The following is a 20997-nucleotide window of genomic DNA, read 5'->3' on the forward strand; positions in this document are numbered from 1 at the left end:
TGCTCCTGAATCGGACTGACCGGGTTCTCATGTTTAACTCAATGACTCAGTGATTTGGTTACAGTTTGGGTTGACAAATCACATTGGGCTAGCTAGTATTATCAACAACAAAAAAAAACTAAAATAACAACTTAAATATTTGCAGATTGTGAATAGCCTACATCACAATACAGAGTATACTTCAGTAATCAGTGTACACTTTCTGTTTCAATCAGTCAGTGATTTTTCTTTTCAACAAACAGGCTGAGCCGCAATTTGGACAAAATGAATTAGACACCAATTAGACTGATCAGAGTTCAGCTAACTGACTCAGAGATTTGGTTGCAGTTCGGGCTAACAGCTCACTTTTGGTTTGCATTATCATTAAATAATGACTTAAATATTGGCAGTTTGTGTTTAGTATACAGTACATCTGTGTATACCAAAGGAATAGTTCACACAAAAATGAAAATTGTGTCAGTGATTTGAATTCGAGACCCATAGACTTTCTTCTCAATTATCCTGTTGATCCACAAATCATACTAAATGATTCACTTTACGAATTAGACAAACTGGTTTCTGAGTTAAACTCACTGTTTACACTGGTTCAAATTGATTCACATTTAAGTTGTTTTGAATTTAATTTCTACTACCTCGCCTGATTCTGTCACATGACAATGTGCATTGTCCCTGCAAAAAAAAAAAAAAAAAAATTGATTTTTTTGAATATTAAAATGTTTGTATCACAGGTGAAAGAAAGTAATACGGGTTTGGAACGACATAAGGATACAACTTGAATTTTTGGAGAGGTCATCCTTAAATACCCTTCAATGCAAAAACTAATAAAAGGCTAATAAAGCTCTGGCTAGTAAATATACCCCAGGACAGCTCTCAGTGGGGGCAGTTCAGGGAGGCACTGCGTTCCGGTGCCCCTTTGTACCAGTGCCCTAAGGAAGAGCAACTTCCTGTTGTTGTGGACTCTGTCATATTTCAGTACAATGGTAAATCCAGTACCCTGACTAACAGTACAGCCCACGACATCCGCTGAAAATATACATAATCCTGGTACAGATTGCATTGTGTGCATACTCCAGTAAAGATATGCAGGCTGTAAAACCAAAGTTATGCAGGTTATAAAATATGACAAACATCTGTGAATGAGATATACCTTTTAAATGATCCCTGATTATGTGGGGTGAGTCAGTACATTTAACTATGCTCATTTAATCATTTCATGTGATAAATGACACATGCCTAACAAATAACTGATATCTATAGTGATTTGACCTACATAGACTTTCTAACAGGTGATCAGAAGGCTTATAAAATGAAATGTGATATGTAACAACATATCTAGGAAGTACTCCTTTTATACAGATGGGAGGGGAGTGAAGAAGTGCTGATGCGATGACAGGCAGAACAATGCTGACTGCTTACACTGTCTGTCTCAGACACTAACCTTATGGCCCTGTCAAAATATCTGACTGTCAGACCGAGAGCAATGCATGGTCAGGCAAAGAGAGGAGAGAGGCAGAGAGAGCGTCTGGAATTAGATAGACAGACTGAGAGAGGAAGAAATGTAGAGTGTGCGAGGCGCCTGTCACATCCCTCCATTGTGCAGTTTCCTCTTGGCACTTGTTTTTGTATACACACATGTCAGTAAAATACTCGTAACACACATTAGGTTAGGACACACAGAAAAAGAGAACAATCTGCAAATAAGAGACTTCCTGTTTGATCCAAATGTCTGCTTCCACATGGGTCAGGGCTTCTTTGAATACAGAATAATAATGGGGGGAAAAGAAGATTTGCCAAGGTGTAGTTCTATGGGTCTATGTATTGTGTTGAACAAACAGATAGCGTGTGAATGGGATTTATAACTTTTCTAAATAGCACTGGTGTAAAGTTAGCCATGCTTCTTTTTATCTCTTTGTTGGCTACAGTATATTCAGAGTGAATATATTTTTCTTTCAGAAAGGAATGAATACTGGGTTGATTAGTGAGGTTGTGCAATAAGCGAGACATAAAGTGATGAAAGAGTGACTACTAGTGTACACCAAGAGTAAAATAAATGGCAGATTGCCAGGAAAGAGGTTTTCTTCACTGATCTTGATTTGAAATGAATTCAATAACAAATGTCAATGTGAAGAAAAATCCAGGAATCAGTAAATTGGCATGCCATCTTTATTTTATTTGTTTATTTACAGTATAACACATTTTGTAAGTCTCCAGTAAATATTTCTCAGGGTAGCCTAGTCCATTTTTGTATTGGCTCTAAAAAAAAAGAAAAAAAACATAAAAGAATAGGCTAACATTATGCAGTTAACAATGTTTCAATCTCTGGGCCTTTGTCAGTTTGTCTTAATGAGCATCACGTCAAATTGAAATTGATTATCATTTGTGACATTTATAGCGTGGTCATAGGCCTATGTCTTAATCTGGAACATAATTCGGCTCCAAACGGGCTAATTATTGTCATAATAAGAAGCTTTTGTTGACGGGCAGGTACCTAAATGAATCAAATTTGTCTACTGTAGCCTATTTACATTGTGTTTTTTCTAACTCTGCATAAGAGGGCGCTATACATCCATATACAGTAAATGCCGTAATCTGTGAAAACCCACCCTGCACTTCAACTTTCCCCCTGCATGACCTTACACCTCAAATTCGCTGCAAGCAACAAAAACAGAGCGCTGCCATTACAATCAACAAATCTGTTTTACAGAGCTGCGTGTAGATGGGTGTGAGGAAACACGCTGCTCTGCGCTCGCATGCCTGACGTCACCCCCGGCGCGCGCTTCCATAGATGCGAGCGCGAGAGTACAGTGACAGCGCCTCGTCCACTGTACGCAACACTGCTCAGCACTATCTCAAGCTATACTCGAGAAACGGCAGAAGATCATGGAATGTGACTAGGCAACATTCCGCTTTATTTCAGGTCGGTCGTCCGCCCTGCACTCACGGGGTGCAGTACTTTAAGCCCACCGTTCCCATTATTAACCAATTGATCACTGCCCCCCTGTGATCCGGGAATCACATTGGGAGCTTTACAATTTGTATTAATTATTCCTCGAGTTTTTATCCCACTCTAGCGGTTCGACTCTGACTACAAGCTGAGGCTCAATAACTGGATTTTATCGGTTGAACAATAGGCGACTGCTGTTGTCTGGATATTAAATTTTACTCTTGGATTATTGTCTCAGCATCATGAGCACGAGTGGTGAGTAAATTCTTGCCATTGTTACCTTGGTCTAATTGCAGATATTAATGATATAGGCTACTAATGCAAAATAACCGAAGTAGATAGAAATCTAATTTTAAGGTAAAATAAATAAACTTTATCTTGACCTTGTAAAATTAGAGCAGTTAGTCTTATTCAGTGTCTTATTCAAGCGTTTGACCTCTTGCTCCTGGCATGTCCCAAAGACATTCTCACTGAATCAGGTATGAAATAATGATAATAATTGTAATAATAATATAAAAAGATAATGATAGACTATTGGTAATAATTATTTATTTATTTTTCTTATAAATATAATGCTATTTTATCAATAACAACCATAATAAGGATAACAATAATTTGTATTATTATTCAGAGTTACAAATGAGTCTTGTGCTCAGGATTGATGAGTATGACTGTTATTCCTTCAAAACTGACTTTGGTCATCAAATAAATTGTCCAGAAGTTGATATTTCAACTAGATGTCTGACCGTTTTGCACAAGCTGAACTGAACTGAAAAAGCTGTAGAAAATTATCCTGACACAATATGCCAATTTGGAGATCAAATGTCTTGTGAAAGGATGTTATGAAAACTTAGACATACTCTGACCAGTGGGTCCAGTTTGGTGCCAGTCAGATATGCTTGGCTGCATTCATTTAGCTCTCATCCATTCATAAAAGCTTATGATTCAAAATGTCTGATTACATGCTGTATAAATCTGTTAGATGAAAAGACACACACCAACATAGAATAAAAAACAGAGAGGTGGCCAGTGCAAGATCATGTTGGTGACCAGCTTGAGGCTTGTGCTTCAGTCAGCTGATGCTGCAAGGGCATGACCGCTGCATCTCATAATGATCCTTTTATGAGAAAAGTTCAGCAGAACTTTAAAAACAGAGCTGTTTTCCTGTTTGTTTGTGCGTACTTGGCAAATGCCTTGCCGTACTGTGATTAGAAATGGTTTGCATTCTTGCAGCAAGCCGTTAAATTGCATTCTCAGCTGATGAACGGACGGACAAGCTTTGCCCACATGTGTCCCACTCTCTGATCTAATCCACCCCTTAGTTCAGGACACACAGCTCGCAGCACCAGCTCACTCTGATAAAACAATGTCACATCAGCCAATTGAGCTTGCCTTATTCATTCTTTCAAAGCATTTTGCCCGTCAGCTGGGGATGGGGCTGCTACCAGCGTGTTACCGTATGGAGAGCGAGTGTTTTAAAATGCAGACAGATGGCAAGGGAATGAGTGCAGTGGCCGGGCTGTGTCTCATGGCAAAAAAGGGCTAACTGGAGAGCTACCAACAAATGAACAGGCATGCCTGGTCCACAAGAGACCTGAAGTGTTTTGTAGAACATTCACGTAAAGCTCATGACATAATCTAAAAAAATTTACTTTGCAAATAGACATGCTCTTTTTATTTATTTATTTATTTTAGACACCAAGTCTCAAACTTACCTGATATAGCCACTCATGCAGACACATGGCATTTTAATGGAGCAGTAACCGTGCACAATGGCGTGTTGAACACTACATTGGGCATGATAGCCTTAAGCCAGTGAAAATGCCGAGCAATTACACAGAGGTCACTTGGTCTATCTTCATTTGCTGCTCCCTACGTTTCTTATGGTCAACTGCCATTATTAACTGCCCTCTATTTTCTGCACCACTGAGAGAACAGACAGACTAGTGAGTAGCGGAATGCTCCCTCAATCTGTTCTCCATTCCCTCTGCTTTCCGTCTTTCTTCCTCTTTGTTCTCCAGTTTGATTCTCCTGCCTTCAGCAGAGTGAATATCAAAGATTTCTGTGCCTTAAAGATTAGTAAGTGATAGATAGTGATTGTTTATTGGGAAGGGCGGAAGGATTAGAAAAGGAGAGTGTAGGTATAAAAGCCTGGTTAATGAATATTATTTAAGTGATGTAACAATCTGCCAATGAATGTGATTGTGAGTCCAGCCTAAGGTACCTGAAGTTGTCCTACCCTGCTCCTCCTGTGTCAGCATTCGCGACTCAGCATCCCTCACATCAATCACACGCTAGCACACACATTTACAGAAGTGCCTCTGTCACCACTGTCCTGTCATGCCTGCCCTGTGGAGAGCAATGAGGTGGAACCCGGCTCGCCCTTCAGTGTTCAGACCTCGTAAACACCAACAGTTATCTGTAACCACAGCACCCTTTTTTAGCCTTTACAGCCATCTGAAAAAAATGAATGCACTTTTTTCTGTTGACAATAAAATGAACATGAATCAATATTAGGAACAAACAAAAGCAATTTAATTAACTGTCATGATATTAGCATATAGAATAAGTTTATTATGTGTTATCTGCTCATGAAAGAAAACATTGGATTGATTTACTGTCATTATGACAAAGCCCTCTATTAATCACAAAAATTGCTTTATAAATTAAATGCCGGATTGACGTTTGCTTAGTAGTCCTCAGTAATAATTTTTTTTGAATAATTTTAGGTTTTTAATTGGAATGTAGTGTTCCATGAAGAACCTTTTTACGCAAAAGGTTATTAATACTGGAAAAAGTCTTTATTTTAAAAATGGTTCTTTTGAGAACTGTTCACTCACTATTTTTGGGAACCCAAAATGGTTATTTTATGACATCGTTGTAACCCCCCCTAAACACACACACACTTTTTTTTTCCCACATGGTGGCTGAAACTTAAAATCGAATGATTATTTCCCAAAAAGTGCAGGTTACGAACTTAAAAATTGCCCAGTTATAATGGTGGCTCCCCTGATAAAACTTTATGCACTATGCATCTGCCTGGATGCTACTCTGTAGCATATATCTGCATAATGCATTAGCTCTACCTGGGAGTTGATTTGATCTGAGCTAGTGTGTCAGCAGACGTAGACCCACTATGGCACCGTAAACACACTCTCATTCCATCTGGAGTGCAGTCCGGCTCAGTGTCAGCACCCATTTTTCATTCCTGTAGCCCAACGTTATGATTTAGTAGCACTGGGAACAAAAGAGAAACACCATCATATTAACACTTGTCAGGGTTGAATTTCCTACAGATCCTTTCTAAAGATTTAATTCTCCATGCATTTCCCCTGGCTTACATATACAGGTCCATATGTTTGATGGACCTCTTTCTATAGGACCATATAGATATGAAAGCCAGTAGATGGCCACAGACAGAGTGGCTTTTCATTGTCAGTCCAGTACAACATCTGCAAGGCACATGCTATAGAAAGTATATTTTTTTACAAGGAAAGAATACCACCTGTAGTGTCTGGATGTGCTGACTGGATTGTAGCTCCTTGCTATTATAACAGTGGAAAATAAACTGCTACTTAATTAGAATCTTAGCTTTGACAAACAGATATTTGCATACATGGGAATAGTTTTAACTATTTCTGCACAACCTCTTCATCATTGCTATTTTATAAACCGCTAAGGATGGCATTTTCTTAAATAGATTTTGTGCTCTTCTGTGTTATTTATCTTCTCTTCAGTCTACAGTTTATATTAGTCCAGTCAGCCCAGTTCCTATCAGAGTGATTTTGGCAAGCTCTGTTAGTGGGCCAAGCTTATAACCCAGAATATTTGGTTTCCTGTACAGTGTCCTCTGTCTCTACTCAATGGCCAATGCTAAATTGCAACTGACTAAAGGCTGTTGCTACTGTCCATTAAAAATCCAAGGAATCATCTACTGTCATCTAAGTCATGAAGGTAGATAACTCATAGAGTGACACTACTCACACTAGGGATGTTCATCCAATGACCCTGACCCAACACATTTCTCTAAACTTAGTTGAAATCCCAAATCATTAGTAAGTAACCCTGAGAGCAGATCGAAGGCCGGTGCAAGTCCTTGAGGCCCTCAGACCTCATTCTGTCTGACCTTGTGTTTGGTTGGTTTGAGTGATCATTTTTCTGACAGGGTCAGTTCAGCTCCTGTCGCTACAGCAGCATTGGCTTGAATGTAGCAGTAGTCATATATCAAATTTAGTCAGGTTCTCCAGAGGCCCATGTACTACTGTACTGCAAACAGGTTTTTGAATTCTCTAAGGGGCAGTTTATACGACACTGTTTTAAACTAAAAACGGAAAACTTTTTATGCGTTTTGGCCGAGCATTTACACGACAACTGCATTTTGGGGGCTTGAAAATGCTAACTTTTGAAAATGGGTTTCAAAATCGTCTCCGTGTAAACTACAAATCTGTAGCCCCACCCCTTTTTAGCTCTGCGATCGTTGTGTTCTGTCTTCCGGTTTGTATTTCCACAACATGAAAGATAGTATGGATTAATTAATGTTCAAAAACGAAATTCTAAAGATAGTGGCACGCTTGTTTCAATGGCAACTTCTGGCCTGGCAGCATAATACAGTGTTTTAAGTCATTTTCACGGATCGTTGTGAATGGGGACTGTTTTGACAACATTGTCGTCTGTACGTGAAAATCGCAAAGGAAAAAACGTTTCTGTTTTTAGTATACGTCGTTATGTAAACGTACCCCAAATACTTGATTTCCAACTCACACTTTTCTTAAGCAGGCTCCAGGGGGTATGTGGAAAGATTATGATGTTCTTTTTAAACCTATAACAGCGAAATTAACACTAACAAACAATATAAGGATTTGTAATGAGAACAAAGATTTAAAGTAATGAAAGGGCATTCAAATGAAATAATGGCTTAACAAATTGTGATACTTTTTAAGATATACATTACATACCATTCAAAAGTTAGGGATCAGTAAGATAAAAAATAAATAAACTTGTATTCACTTGAATATATATATATATATATATATATATATATATATATATATATATATATATATATATATATATATATATATATATATATATATATATATATATATTCAGGATCACAGTTTCCACAAATTTTTAAGCTGCACAACTGGTTTAAACATTGACAATAATAAGAAATGTTTCTTGAGCAGCAAGTCAGCATATTAGAATAATTTCTGAATGATCAAGTGACACCGAAGACTGGAGTAATTATGCCAAAAATTCATCTTTGCCATAAAATAATTAAATTAAATGTAAAATACTTTTAAATAGAAAATATGTATTTTAAATTTCAATAATATTTCTCAAAATTAGTGATCAATTAAATGGAGCCTCGCGATTTACAGAGTCCGACCCCAAACATTTGCATGATAGATACCGTATTTGTTAATCCATATATATATTTTCATCCCATCAAATTTTCCAGCCAAATGTCTCACAATAAATTATAAAAATATCAGATTCTATATTGTTTTAGATATGTGGAATGAATATATTATTTGTTGTACATTTATACATTTGTTATTTTAAGTCAACTATGCTGTTAACAACCACCAAAAACACAATTAGTACTGGTCAGAATTATTCTTGTCGCAAGTAAGAGTTCTGGCTCTACTAAGGAAACAGGAGTGTTACTTAGCCATTAATTCTATCACTGGATTTAAAGGTCTTCACTCGGTGCTCATTACTGTGAAGGATAAGTGGACTCTGTCTGGCCACAAGGTCTTGTTTACACCTCTCTTCTGCCTGGCTATGGAAGAATTGAGAGCAGCCTTGTCACCTCCACTCTCCCACAATCCTGTGTGACTATAATCCGCAGGAGACTCCTCTGCTGAGGGCAGAAATAGCAGTGGCCCCTTAGGTCCTGTGGTTATCACCTTACACCTTGCACCGGACGTAACCGGCCCTTTTGCTATATATTGCTCAATATCAGTGCTCTAAAGTTTCTCTGAAGAACTAGGCTTCTTTGAATCTACCTTTTTGTACATTCAGCATTTTAATTATTTATTTATTGAGAGAGAGAGTATAACTGAGTTTTTTTTTTTGTGCAGACCGAGAGGAATTTGTGGCAACATGTTTAAACCATTGAAACTGTAAGACAACTCAGAGTGACCTAGTTTGGGGTTTGGGGATTTGTTGTTTTTATTTGAATTGAGAAGACTGTCAAGTCAGTATCAATAATAGACAGTTTCCTTCTTAAAACCTGAATTAATTTGAATATATATTTTAGCCTCCATTACAGGAATACTTTCTACTAAAGCATGAATGAAAGGTATCTACCGGTAATGTATGAGCCATTAAAAAACTTTAATCCTTTGTGCATGTCCTCCCCTGATCTCTGTGCATGTGGTATAGCAGGGATTACACAGCCTGTTTACACCCATACATAGGCCCCTCTTGCAAGTGGGCTTCCAGCACAGCGACACCCATAAATGACAGATGAATGATTCCTGAAAGACATATTGTCTTTTAACGGCATGAAGTTTATTCTCTGTTGAGCTGTCACCTCTGTTTATTTGATTGTCATTGTATGTGAAAGCTTATGGGGAGCTCACAGTCTAGCAATGCTTTGGGGAAAATAGCTCTCACACATTACCATAAATGCTTCTGGTTTTGTGATATTGCAAAACATCTCTTATTTTCTCTTTTGTGGCTGTTATCTGCTTTTAACAGCATCATGACTATACTGCACTCTTCACTGACAAAAGACCGTTGGCTCGCAGAGCTGAGGGCCACACACAGAATTCAGAAAACAGCTCTGGAAGTCGGCCAGGCAGCGTGTTGCTCTGCCAAAGGAATAAGTGCTTACAATATTATCAGTGTGAGATTGAGCCACTGGAGGAGGCATAACAGCATTAATGGATCATTGTTCTTCAGCTGTGGATGAAGAAAAGTCAATGAAACTCTCTATTCCAATAGACTGAAAATATGCGAAGTGATCTTCTAGTACAATACAGTGTTTGTTGCAGTGAAAATGCTCTTTAAAGCCCTCAGATGCTTGACCAGTGAACTTATCATACAGATATTTGGATTATAGTTTTTACAATATTATTGAATAATTTTAGTAATTTAATAACACTGTTAAATATAAGCTTTAGCTAATCTCAAAATGAATATTATTTTTTTGTATTCTGTTCATTATGTTGTTGTGATGCTTAATCTTAAATGATTGATTTTTGTTGAATTATTGAAGTGTTTGTTTATTTATTTTGACAAAATAAATAGTATTGAAATAAAATTTCTTCTAGTACAAAAAAAAATTGCATTGAAAATGCATAGATATTTTGATAATACTTATAATAATCATTTCTAGTTATTCATATATTTTTATTTTATTTAATAGCACTGTTAAATGTAGCAGATATCAGATTGAATCGTTTTTATGTATTCTATTCACTATAATGTCTAATTTCTTAAGTTCCTAAGTGCCTATTTTCACTTTTAATTTCACTTGATTGTAGTTGTCTTGTTTTAATATATTTTGGCAAATAGTATCAAATTGCAGTGCCAGTCATTTATCATTTATCTGCTATAACGTGAAAATATTTATTGACTTATATGTGTCGGCCAGAATTTTAATATTGGTGCATCCCTAATAATTCAGTTTCGGGTGAGGGCACATTGATAAGCATGATTTATTATTGAAAAATAAGATAATTTCCTGCACGAGTTTATCTGATCAGTATCACCTCCTGACTTGACACTTTATGCTTGCTGTTTACATTTGTCTTATCCAACATGCACATAAAACCCTCATTAAAACCTAGTTTCCAGTCTGCTTTACCAGGTCAGATAGTTTTTTAATGCTTGTTCCTGGCTGTCACTATGGCTCTCTTTCTCAGATAAATCTGATCGCAGGCCTGGCAGTTCTGCCCTTTTGCCAGCATTGTAGCCGAAACAATGGCGATCAGGGTAGTAGGGCATGTGCCCTTGCTGTTTTCGACATTTTCCCCCAGTTAAATCCTTTTAGACTAAAGCGTGAACAACAGTTGCTACAGTGATTGCACAATAATTGATTTATTCACTGGCTGAGTGTTTGAATGCCTGTTATGCATCTTTAATAGGAGAACAATCAGCACAAAACATCCAGCCATCAATACAGAGAAAGAGAGAGAGAGAGCAAAGGAAATTATTTATGTAACCCTCAGACCTATTATAAAAACAATCACAAAAACTCACAAATACAGCATTTGAGGGTACTTTTGGTTTAACAATAGAAAATACATCAATGCACCAATATAAAAATTCTGGCCAATCCTGATAAGGCTATAATTATTTTTGTGTTATGGCAAATGTTAAAATACTAAACTACTTTGTTTTAGCATTAATGATGATTTATTTAGAGACTAAATAAATCATTGTACATTTTTATTGTAAATTAAAACCAATAGTCAATTTAGGCATCACAACATTATAAAGTCTAATATCAGCTAATAACGATGTGGTCTTCTAATGTCTGTTACTTATTGCCTTTTTGTCTTTTCTCCACTAGTACCCTATCAGCCAAGCTCGTGCAACAGTGAACGGAGCTCTGGACCAATCCACTGCTTTCGCTGCCGGGAGGTGTGCAAAGGAGAGGTGGTACGAGTGCAACATGTCCACTTCCACATCAAATGCTTCACCTGCCAAGGTAAGAGTCGAGCCTTTGGCCATAATGCATTGGAAATGCTGGTTACCTCTCAGAGCCATCTTTTAATTATAGGAAATGCTTGCATATTGACTTGGATTTGTTTCAGATATACAGTTTCCAATAGATTCTGTTCAGTAATAGCACTTCATTAAGAACTAAAGCAGCGCTCTCTGCTTCTGATCTAATAGCAGTTTGGCATCAGTGGTTAGAAGCAGTGGATTTCTGATTTAATGATGCTGGCTGTGCTCCTGGGGCTGTCTGAAGTAGGGTCCTGTTGAATAATGAGATCCTCTGGCCTCAAGTCGTCAAGATCTTAGCTCAGTGATGCCCCATGGTGTTGCCCTCAATTATCAGTGACGTCAAGAAATTAAAATATAAAATGAATGTGAATGATGTGACCAGGAACCCTCACCTTTAGACCTTTAGATTGTTAGATTAAAAATATGGAAGTAAGACCCTTGAGTGATGGACTTATTTCGGTTTATTGAGCTTTTATAAGGTTGTATATGTGCTACTTTTCCTTGCTCACACTCAAACTGGTGTTGCCACATGGTCCCTGCATTGCATTTACGGGGTTGCTGTGGTAACCGTGTGGAGGGCCACCCTGCCCGTGGTTGGTGGTTATTCTCAGCTACACTATCAAACCACCAGCCAATAGCAGCCTCTCATAGAAAACCCTAGGGCATAGTTGGAAGGGAAGAGGGGGGCTCATATATGGAGAGACGGGGTGGGAGAGACCGAGTTGAAAGAGAATGGTAGCCTCCTTCCCTCCCTCCATTATGACATCACGAGTTGCCTTGGAGCACATGAAGTTACTCAACAATAACAGTCATTTTCCTTTTTGCTTTCTCCAACTTAAATTTGCCCGCTCTCCAAGGGCTGCTTATCTTCCATGAAAATTGCCTTGAGCAATAATGTATGTCACCTCTAATTCAACACCACACCTTATCTTATGATTTGTGTTATATATTATTGTGTGCGTGAGTATTATCCGTGCACTATGAGTGTAGGAAGTCCAACTGCTGTTTCAACAGCTCATATCTCCAGCATGGAACAATGCCTTGTCATTGTTAAAGGATTGCTTGTTTACAGTCCAGTGACTGGTTCGGCTTCTGTGCATGCTGTGTTTTGTTTGGTTGGGAGAACGGAGTGTGCTGATGAGCCGTGGGGCTTTGAGGCCCAGTTAATTGGATAAAGGGGCAACATTTGTGGGGTATTTCACAGGAATCTCAGCTCACTCAGCATGCACTGTCACAGGTCAGCGGGGTCACATTGGAGTCGCAGTTGCCGGTGTTCGTAAACAGGTGACAATCCGCTTTCATTTTCATTTGTTATGGCCAAAAACCAAACATGGATGATTAGTATGTCCATAATGTTTTATTTGTTTCCAGAGTCTGTGTTTTATTTAAAGAAAAAAAGAAAACGTCACTGTGGCAACATTTCTGAAAAGTAGCTTATTTTGTGACACTTTGAAAAGTGAAATGTACAGTAAGTGGTGCTAAAACAAGTTCAGTTTTATCCGAAACAGATGAACATGCAACATTTTATTATGTTGGTTGGACATATCGCTGCAGTTCAGAAATTAAATCTCTGGTGAGTTGCAATAAAAGGTTAATGCTCTGTAGCATTTGAAAGTAAAGTACTGTACCACCTACGCTAAATGCATTGTATATGTGGTAAAATTGTTTTAAAATGGTAAAAGTGTTTTGCGATCATAAAATTATTTTGAGCAAGGAACAGCCCAAAAATAAGTCTTTATTAATTGATAATTTGCCCCTGTAATCATAATTTGTGTGAATAGGAAGGAATAAAAGTTGTTGGTGTTTTGCTGTCACTTTAGTGTTCATTTCAGCTGGAAACTGCAGTAGATTGCATGTACAGATGATTTTTGGGGGTTTTGCAAAAATGTAGTTCGAGGCACGTTTTTTTCCAATGAGCCTATGTTGGTTTTATCCATCAGAGTTTAAGTTTAATTTCAAAAGGCATGCTGTTGGAATCCATGACTGACTTGGTAATCGGTCTAAAATCAATAGTTTGTAATGGAATTATTTGGTTTGGGTTACAATCAAGTAGATTACATTGGTTGGCTTTACTTGACGACATGCCTTTGCAAACAGGATGAGATTAAGAAAAGGAGATACATTTGGAATTATAGCTAATTGAAACAGCAAGCACTCAAGCACACAGGAAGAAACATGTGGGCCAAGGTCATGTAGATACAGCTGAAGCTGAGGCAGTGGAAACGTTTTCAGTGGGAGTTTACACAGGCTTTGGCCATGAGAAGAGGTGGATGCTGTAGTGTACACACAGGTACTGTATTACTCAACCAGCTGTTTTCAAGGACACACCAATGATTAGTTTGTGTAAAGGTGAGGCAGCCAGCCATATTACTGGTACTCACTTCCTGTGTATGAAGCACATGTCCATAGACATAAAGGGCCCTATTTTAACGATCTAAGCGCATGGTCTAAAGTGCAGGGCGCAAGTGCACTTAGGGCGTGTCTGAATCCACTTTTGCTAGTTTAACGACGGGAAAAATGGTTGCGTCCCAGGCGCATGGTCTAAAAGGGTTGTCTCTATTCTCTTAAAGAGTAATGGGTGTGATTTGGGTGTAACAAGCAAAAAAACAATCAGAGTGTAATTTCCCATTCCCTTTAAAAGGTCCCATTGCATGAAAATTTCACTTTATGAGGTTTTTTAACCTTAATAGGAGTTTCCCTAGCCTGCCTATGGTCCCCCAGTGGCTAGACGTTTTGATGGGTGTAAACCAAGCCCTGGGTATTTTTGAGAAAATGAAAGCTCAGACGGGCGAATCTTGAAATCTTCCCCTTATGTCGTCATAAGGGGAAAGGTTACCTCCCCTTTCTCTTCTTTGCCCGCAAAAAGAATTTGGCCGCCCGTGAGAAAATGAGCTGCGCGAGCGCGATATTGGTTTTTCCTCGAGAGACATCATGGCTTGCAAACGAGCGAAGCATGGCAGTTGCTCAGTGTTTGGATGTACAAATGAACACAAAATTATTTTTTTTGTTCCTTCATCCGAGCCTCTGAAGAACCAGTGGGTTATGTGAATTTCTGATGTATAATTGTCCAAGTTCAGACAAATAATCTTTCTCTCAAAGTCGTTCAATACTGTATGCATCAGTAACCAAGCTACCGGTTAAAAAATTAACCAGCAGGATAAAATTTTTTATGACTTTGTTGATGCGGTGTTGTCATCACGCCCAAGCTGTCAATCACACAGCGTGAGTTTATCTGGACACTTGCCAAAACTCGTTATGAAATCAATGACGCTGTTACACTGCACAACGAAGCTCTTACTGTACTTACCTCATGTTTGCATTGGTGAAATCATTAGTGAGAGTGCAGAAACTGCATTGCAATGATAAGATCTTCATTCACGCGATCAACAGGCTGTCATCTGCTCAATGCTCATCACTGCAATCTTTTATGTGATGGGAATAGATCTAAATACTTAAAAAACTTCTCATGATTCGTAAATCCCGATAGCTGTAATAGTAAAAACGTATAATAGCTGTAATAGTAAAAGTTTTTGAGAGAGTTCCACATATAATGCTAGATATTTAATATGCAAGCATGTCAGCCAATCACAGCAGTGGGCGTTTACACTTAAGTCTCACAGCAGACACGCCCCTTCAAACAGAGCGTTCAAATCAGAGGCTAAAATCAGGCTAGGAAATATGCCTTTTATTTCTAAATTATAACAACTTTTGATCTAAAAAAACATACTAACATTATAAGGGCACCCCAGAATTCAGTTGCGCTCTCGCCATGGCGAATTGCTATTTACATGGCAGAATTTGTGCTATTTACAAACGGATCTGCTCGTGCGCGAGGAAAGCGCCTATCCCGCCCTGCAGCTTTCATTGGTTAAGGTTACAGTGACGAGTAGGTTTAGGGATCAGTGTTTGCTGTTTGGAGTAGTCAATCAGTACTGTGATTGACGTGACCAATAAAATTATAAGAATCGGCTGCAGGGTAGAGTTTCCACTGAACTGGTTTGGGGGGAAAAAATCACGCCTTCTCTGATGATGTGTTTACTGGTGTGAGGGCGGGACAATTTGTCACTTACGTGAGATCACAGGAATAGCAAATAACAATAATCCAAGGGTCCAATCAATTTACCGATGGACAAAATCATTTGCGCCCTACATTTTATCTTTTTCGAGAAGCTGTTTCTCTTGGATATACGTCACAATAGGGAAGAAAAGATTATCCCAACTTCATTTTCATGATGACTTCAAAAGGTATCTTACTGTGTAGACATTAGACAGCGAGCAAAGTCCCTTTCAAGGAAAGTCTGTTTACTTGGCGGTCATATTTGCAACGCCTCCCGGCAGCTATTTCGGGCATCCAAGACCAAGTCCTGTCTATTTAAATGGGGGAATCCAAACTGCAGCCCTAAGCGTGTGTCTCAGGTTTAGGACAGTGCTTCTAACGGCAGCTGCAGTGACGCAATAACTTTACCAATCAGCGATTTGCTCTTTTTTTTAAGTTGGGCCGTATTCCACCTTATTGCTCGTTGCAGTTTCTCCTATACATAAGTAATAAGAGTGCACCGTCTTTGTATATCTATAGTCTTTGCAGTGTGGCAGCTTTTGTAACAGAGCTCTAAAGGTTTGTTCTTTTGCTTTATTTAATCCTTCCTCATTGTGTACACGCATCCTTTCAAGCACACACAAACATATACATGCACATTCATGCATGCAGACACATGTTCATGCAAGGGCAAATTTTGTTTGTTTCTGCATTACTATTGTGGGGTTCTTTCTAGATGTGCAGGCACTAAAAACTCATTAAATCTCTATTTGTTTGAACATTTATTTCCCCTATTCAAATTAAAGTCAGATTGGAGACTTACAGCGCTGTGCGGGGGATGGAAGTCACACACTTGTTCTGACCTCCTGACTCATTTCTAGCTATCTAGTTGGCTCTTCTCTCTCTCCTACATGAATGCAAACAGATAATGTACACAGCTGTGCAACTATTTATATCAGAGACATTCAGTCAGTGGCCCCAAAATGTATTTGGACAGCAGTTGTAAAAGTTTGAATGTCATTGCATTGCAGAAAAAAAAAGAAAAAAAAGTGGTATTTAAGAAGAAGGGCAGCATAAGTACACTTTTTAAGCAGGTAATTTCACAAAAAGAAGCAATGACATTCATATGCGCATCGTTTTACTGTATGTGTGTTAAAATACTTGTTAGAGTAACTGTAGATATTATGATAGTTTCTCTTTTTTTAAATGGGATGTATTGCTTTATTAAAATTATTTGTACAGTACTATATTATTTTTCATAAACCTTCATAAATTCATGGGCTGTAGACTAAAGGATTTAAATACATTTAAGGAATTTAAATGTATGTATTTCCATGGATTTAAATGAATAATTAGTGCCCACTTGCTATTTTAATCCGTTTAAAAGCGACTAATTAATTGAGAAAACAGCATGACAAACACAGGAATAAATACTTTAAGAGAGAATGTTTATCTTCTCTCAGAACCACAAGCATATGATCAAATTTTCTGGTCTCTCTTTAAGTAAATCTGCTGCTTTTTAACTAGAAGCGTGGGTTATTTGAGCTGAATGCTTGACAGGATGTCTGAGTGCAATGTCACGGAGCAATAAATATCCAGACCAGCTCACCTACACATGAGCCTCTGTAGTGGGTGACTCATAGGTATGAGCACCATCCATAAACTGGCAGACTTAAATTGAAAGTTCATCCAAAAATGATGTTCTGTCATTTACTCACCCTCATTTCGTGAGATTGTAGAGATTGTAAGAAATGTCTCATTCTTCAAAATACATAAAATAATGACAGACATTTGAGTTTTTGGGTGATCTACCCCTTACAGTTACAGTTCCACTTGAGCTACTTTTTCTCTCTATTGCTCTTGTGTGTGATAAGGGCATTGTTCTGAGGCACCACATTATCTCAAATTGGTAAAAGTAGTACCCAGAATTCCAAGAGGGAGAAATTCTATCTGAAATGGCCAATGTTTTTACAGAAAATTACTGATGACAATTGCATTCGACCTCTAGACAACAGATTTTGAAACCTAATGACTTGGATTAAAGTGTATTATATTACCAGTATTTTATTATTATATTTTGTATCTGTATTGTGTATCTGAATATTTATTGGGTATTTAGTTCTGTCATGAAACTCTAGAAGGCACAGATTTGATAACTCAATTTTTAAATGTAATCTTTAGCTTGAAATAAATATAATTTTTTCATATTGTACATTATAATGTTGGGATGACAAATTTTACTTTTAGCATTTAATATGATTGGTTTAACGTGTTTAAATATAGAATTTTAATATGGATAATTTATGGGATAATGGCCATAACATGAAAATAGTCATTGGGCATGCCTAATAAATTCTTCAGGAAATGGCCCCCATCTGCAAGTTAGTTGTAATTTTCAGTTAAATAAATTATATTTTACTGCTGAATATACATCGACGTCTGCAGTTTTGTCATAGTCAACAAATTCTTCTCAGAGCTGTAACTCACAAACAGTCAGTTTACTTTACTAATCAAATAATGCTGCGCAGCACTGCTTCTTCTGAACAGGAGTGGCAGGTCATTAAGATGTCTGTCAAAACAGATGCCTTTTTTTAAAAGCTGAGAGTTAATTGGCTGCGTAAGATGTTTTTTGGTTTTCTCAAGGCAAATGCAGATTCTGTTATGTTTCCTATGCATTCCTATAATGATAAGCCAGTCTGAAAAAACTCTCCCAAGAGTCACACAAACAAACAAATGGACAAATACATGGCAGGTGCTCTAAACATCAAATTGCACTAGTTGTGTACTGTAAAGCAGCTGTGATGGGGTTGATAAAAGGGTCAGTTACTATATGTGTTGTGTGGAGCCCCTCTCTTCCTGAGTTGTCAGCCACTGGAGGAGGAAGACTGAGCAGGATGGGAGCTTCACGTAACTATGGCAACGTATGCCCGTCCAATCATTAAGCCCATGCGATAGTTGCTGGGGAGACATTCTCCTACAGATGAAAGGACAGTGGCAGTATTAGATACCGAATTCCCTATGTTGTTCCTGAAGATCAAGATAAGGTGTCAGGAATTAGCCTACTGCATGTCAACATAGAGAAACCCCAGAGTGGAAATTGGACCATCTATATTGATTTGGAATAAATTTATATGCATTCATTCTACAACCTGTGAATAATACAGGGGTTTTACTTTGTAATTTCCAAATAGGCTCATGTTAGATAAAAGTTCCATCTAAAGCAGTGTAGATTAAAATATCTCAAATCAGAGAGGTTAAGCTTGAATTGGAGGAATGAATATTGTCTCTCTCTGTCTTATACCTGGAGGGTTCCTGCATCATTAGGCATTTTTCAGAGAGGTTAGTAGGTTAATGAAAGCAGCTAAAGGAGAGACACAGCCTTGGAGGGAGATGGAAACAAAGACATGCTGAAAACATTTCTGTCTGTTTAAATCAAGTTTAGAGGTTTAACAGGATGCAAGAAATCCCAATGTGAGAGTAGAGATAATGTACACTGATCGCAGAGATGCGATGGAGTGCGAGTGGAGGAATTTTATCACTTGGTAACACATGTGCCTCAAAAGCTTTTTTACAGTTCATTTTTACATGAAGGTATTATGTTAAATTTCTTATAAATCAGCAGGTTGTACTTTTTCCAAATTAAAGTAGCAATGCTTCTTTACTAATATTTAGACACTAATATCAAATATAAATAATACAAATGATTTTTTCTTTTTCTTTTTTATATCAAATATTTGATTTGAAAAAAAAGAAAGGAATGGCCGGTTTGATATAGATGACTCATATAATGTTGATGTACAGTTGTAAGATGATAAGCAAGAAATAAAAAGTATAGTTTTTATTGTTTTTATTTTGTATTTTTTTTGAAAATGGGATAGCAGTGACAGTTTTTATGACTCAGATTTAGTTGGATGACATGTACAGTAGTGATATGATGAGCAGGATAAAAAATTGTAGGACTTTGTTGATGCGGTGTTGTCATTATTTATTTTTATTCATGCTTGGGAATATTAAATTGTGCCCTAGATAGACTACAGAAGATAAGTACTTAAGTGGGAGTGCCAATGAGTCTCACTTTTGAGGAAACTTCAGCCCCTTGGATTTATTTAACTATTATCAACATATCCATAATTTCTTTGTTGTCATTCCTTTGATTTCGTGCGGTTACTCACTCCACAAAAGACCATCTGGTTGCTCAGTGGAGGGCTGTGTAGGGCCCTGAGGGGACTAATCACTTCCTCTTCTCTCACTACACTCTCACTCCATCTTTCATTCATTCAAAACAGCACATTAATTACAGTTGATGAGTTTCCCATTAGCACCAGCAAGGTTGGAGAGAAGCGACACAGTAGGTAGAAAGAGGCACAGACAGGTATAGGCAGGAAGACAAGGGGACCATTGTCATAGGCAGAGACACATGCTGAGCTGTGAATCATAGAGTATCATTTCTAGGGTTGGGAATCCAAAACTTTTGGGATTGTATACTTAAGATCAGGAATCGGAGAGCCTACTTGTAATAAAATTACAATTTGGATTCCGCTTATTGATTCCTGTGTGCACATTTTAATGTAATTTAAGTGAGAGAAGATGCAAAAGAGGACTCAATTCTCTACTTGCAACTTGTGCTGTTTTCTTTGTGCACACATCAAAAGCGCGCACACAGAGATCTGCCTCTCATATAGTTCATGAAACTGAATTGAGTTCTCGTACGCGTCTTCTTGTGCTTGAATGCACAGATATACACTAAATAATGTCATAAAATAGCCGTAAACACAGTCGGTGAAATTAAGATATAGTATATATAATATGGAATATAGCCTAAGTGAATGTAAACAGTTTAAAAAGAAAACGCATGTGTAACAGTATCTTGCATACTGCATGAGGTCTTAAAATCACAGCAGTCTAATAAACATGAACATTAATCAAAGAACAAAAGAAAAAGAAAATCACTCACTGATCTTGACTGAATAACCTTTGTAACTTTAATAAGGGCTAATATATATTTTATTTATAAAAAGAAAACTATGCAGTGTTATTTTACATTTGGTTACAATTTATGTACCTGAACTTTTCAGTTTTATTTATTTGGGATATTGATCTTTTTTTATTTATTTATTTTTTTTTTTATTGCTGTTTACTTGTCTTAAATAATGTTTGAAATGTATATTAGTTTTTGCTGTGGTATTTTTGTTAAAACTATAGGAAAATGTTCTTTAGGCTGCTGATTTTTGTTCATGGAAATCAGCTGCAACAAAACGTTTTGCCAAAACAGAATAAATATGTTTGATATAAATGTTTGACTAAGTGTTTTTACCTTATTGGAATCGAAACT

The 20997-nt window shown here is 37.5% G+C and overlaps 1 protein-coding gene across 6 annotated transcripts in view; it reads left to right on the forward strand.

Moving 5' to 3' along the window:
* The first annotated feature begins 2630 nt into the window (after positions 1-2630).
* ablim3 (actin binding LIM protein family, member 3) overlaps positions 2631-20997 on the forward strand; it is a 61451-nt gene continuing 43084 nt past the window's right edge. For 3 of the 6 annotated variants that reach the window (XM_082176808.1, XM_082176809.1, XM_082176810.1), the window contains exons 1-2: positions 2632-3199; positions 11472-11609. In XM_082176808.1, the coding sequence (XP_082032934.1) occupies positions 3187-3199; positions 11472-11609 (151 nt within the window). In that variant the 5' untranslated portion in view covers positions 2632-3186. Of the gene's footprint in view, positions 3200-11471; positions 11610-20997 lie in introns of all 6 variants that reach the window. The other 3 variants (XM_082176806.1, XM_082176807.1, XM_082176811.1) reach the window with 2 other exon arrangements.

The sequence above is a fragment of the Leuciscus leuciscus genome (assembly GCF_965113295.1).
Source record: "Leuciscus leuciscus genome assembly, chromosome: 8".
In the NCBI taxonomy this organism is placed as follows: Eukaryota; Metazoa; Chordata; class Actinopteri; order Cypriniformes; family Leuciscidae; genus Leuciscus; species Leuciscus leuciscus.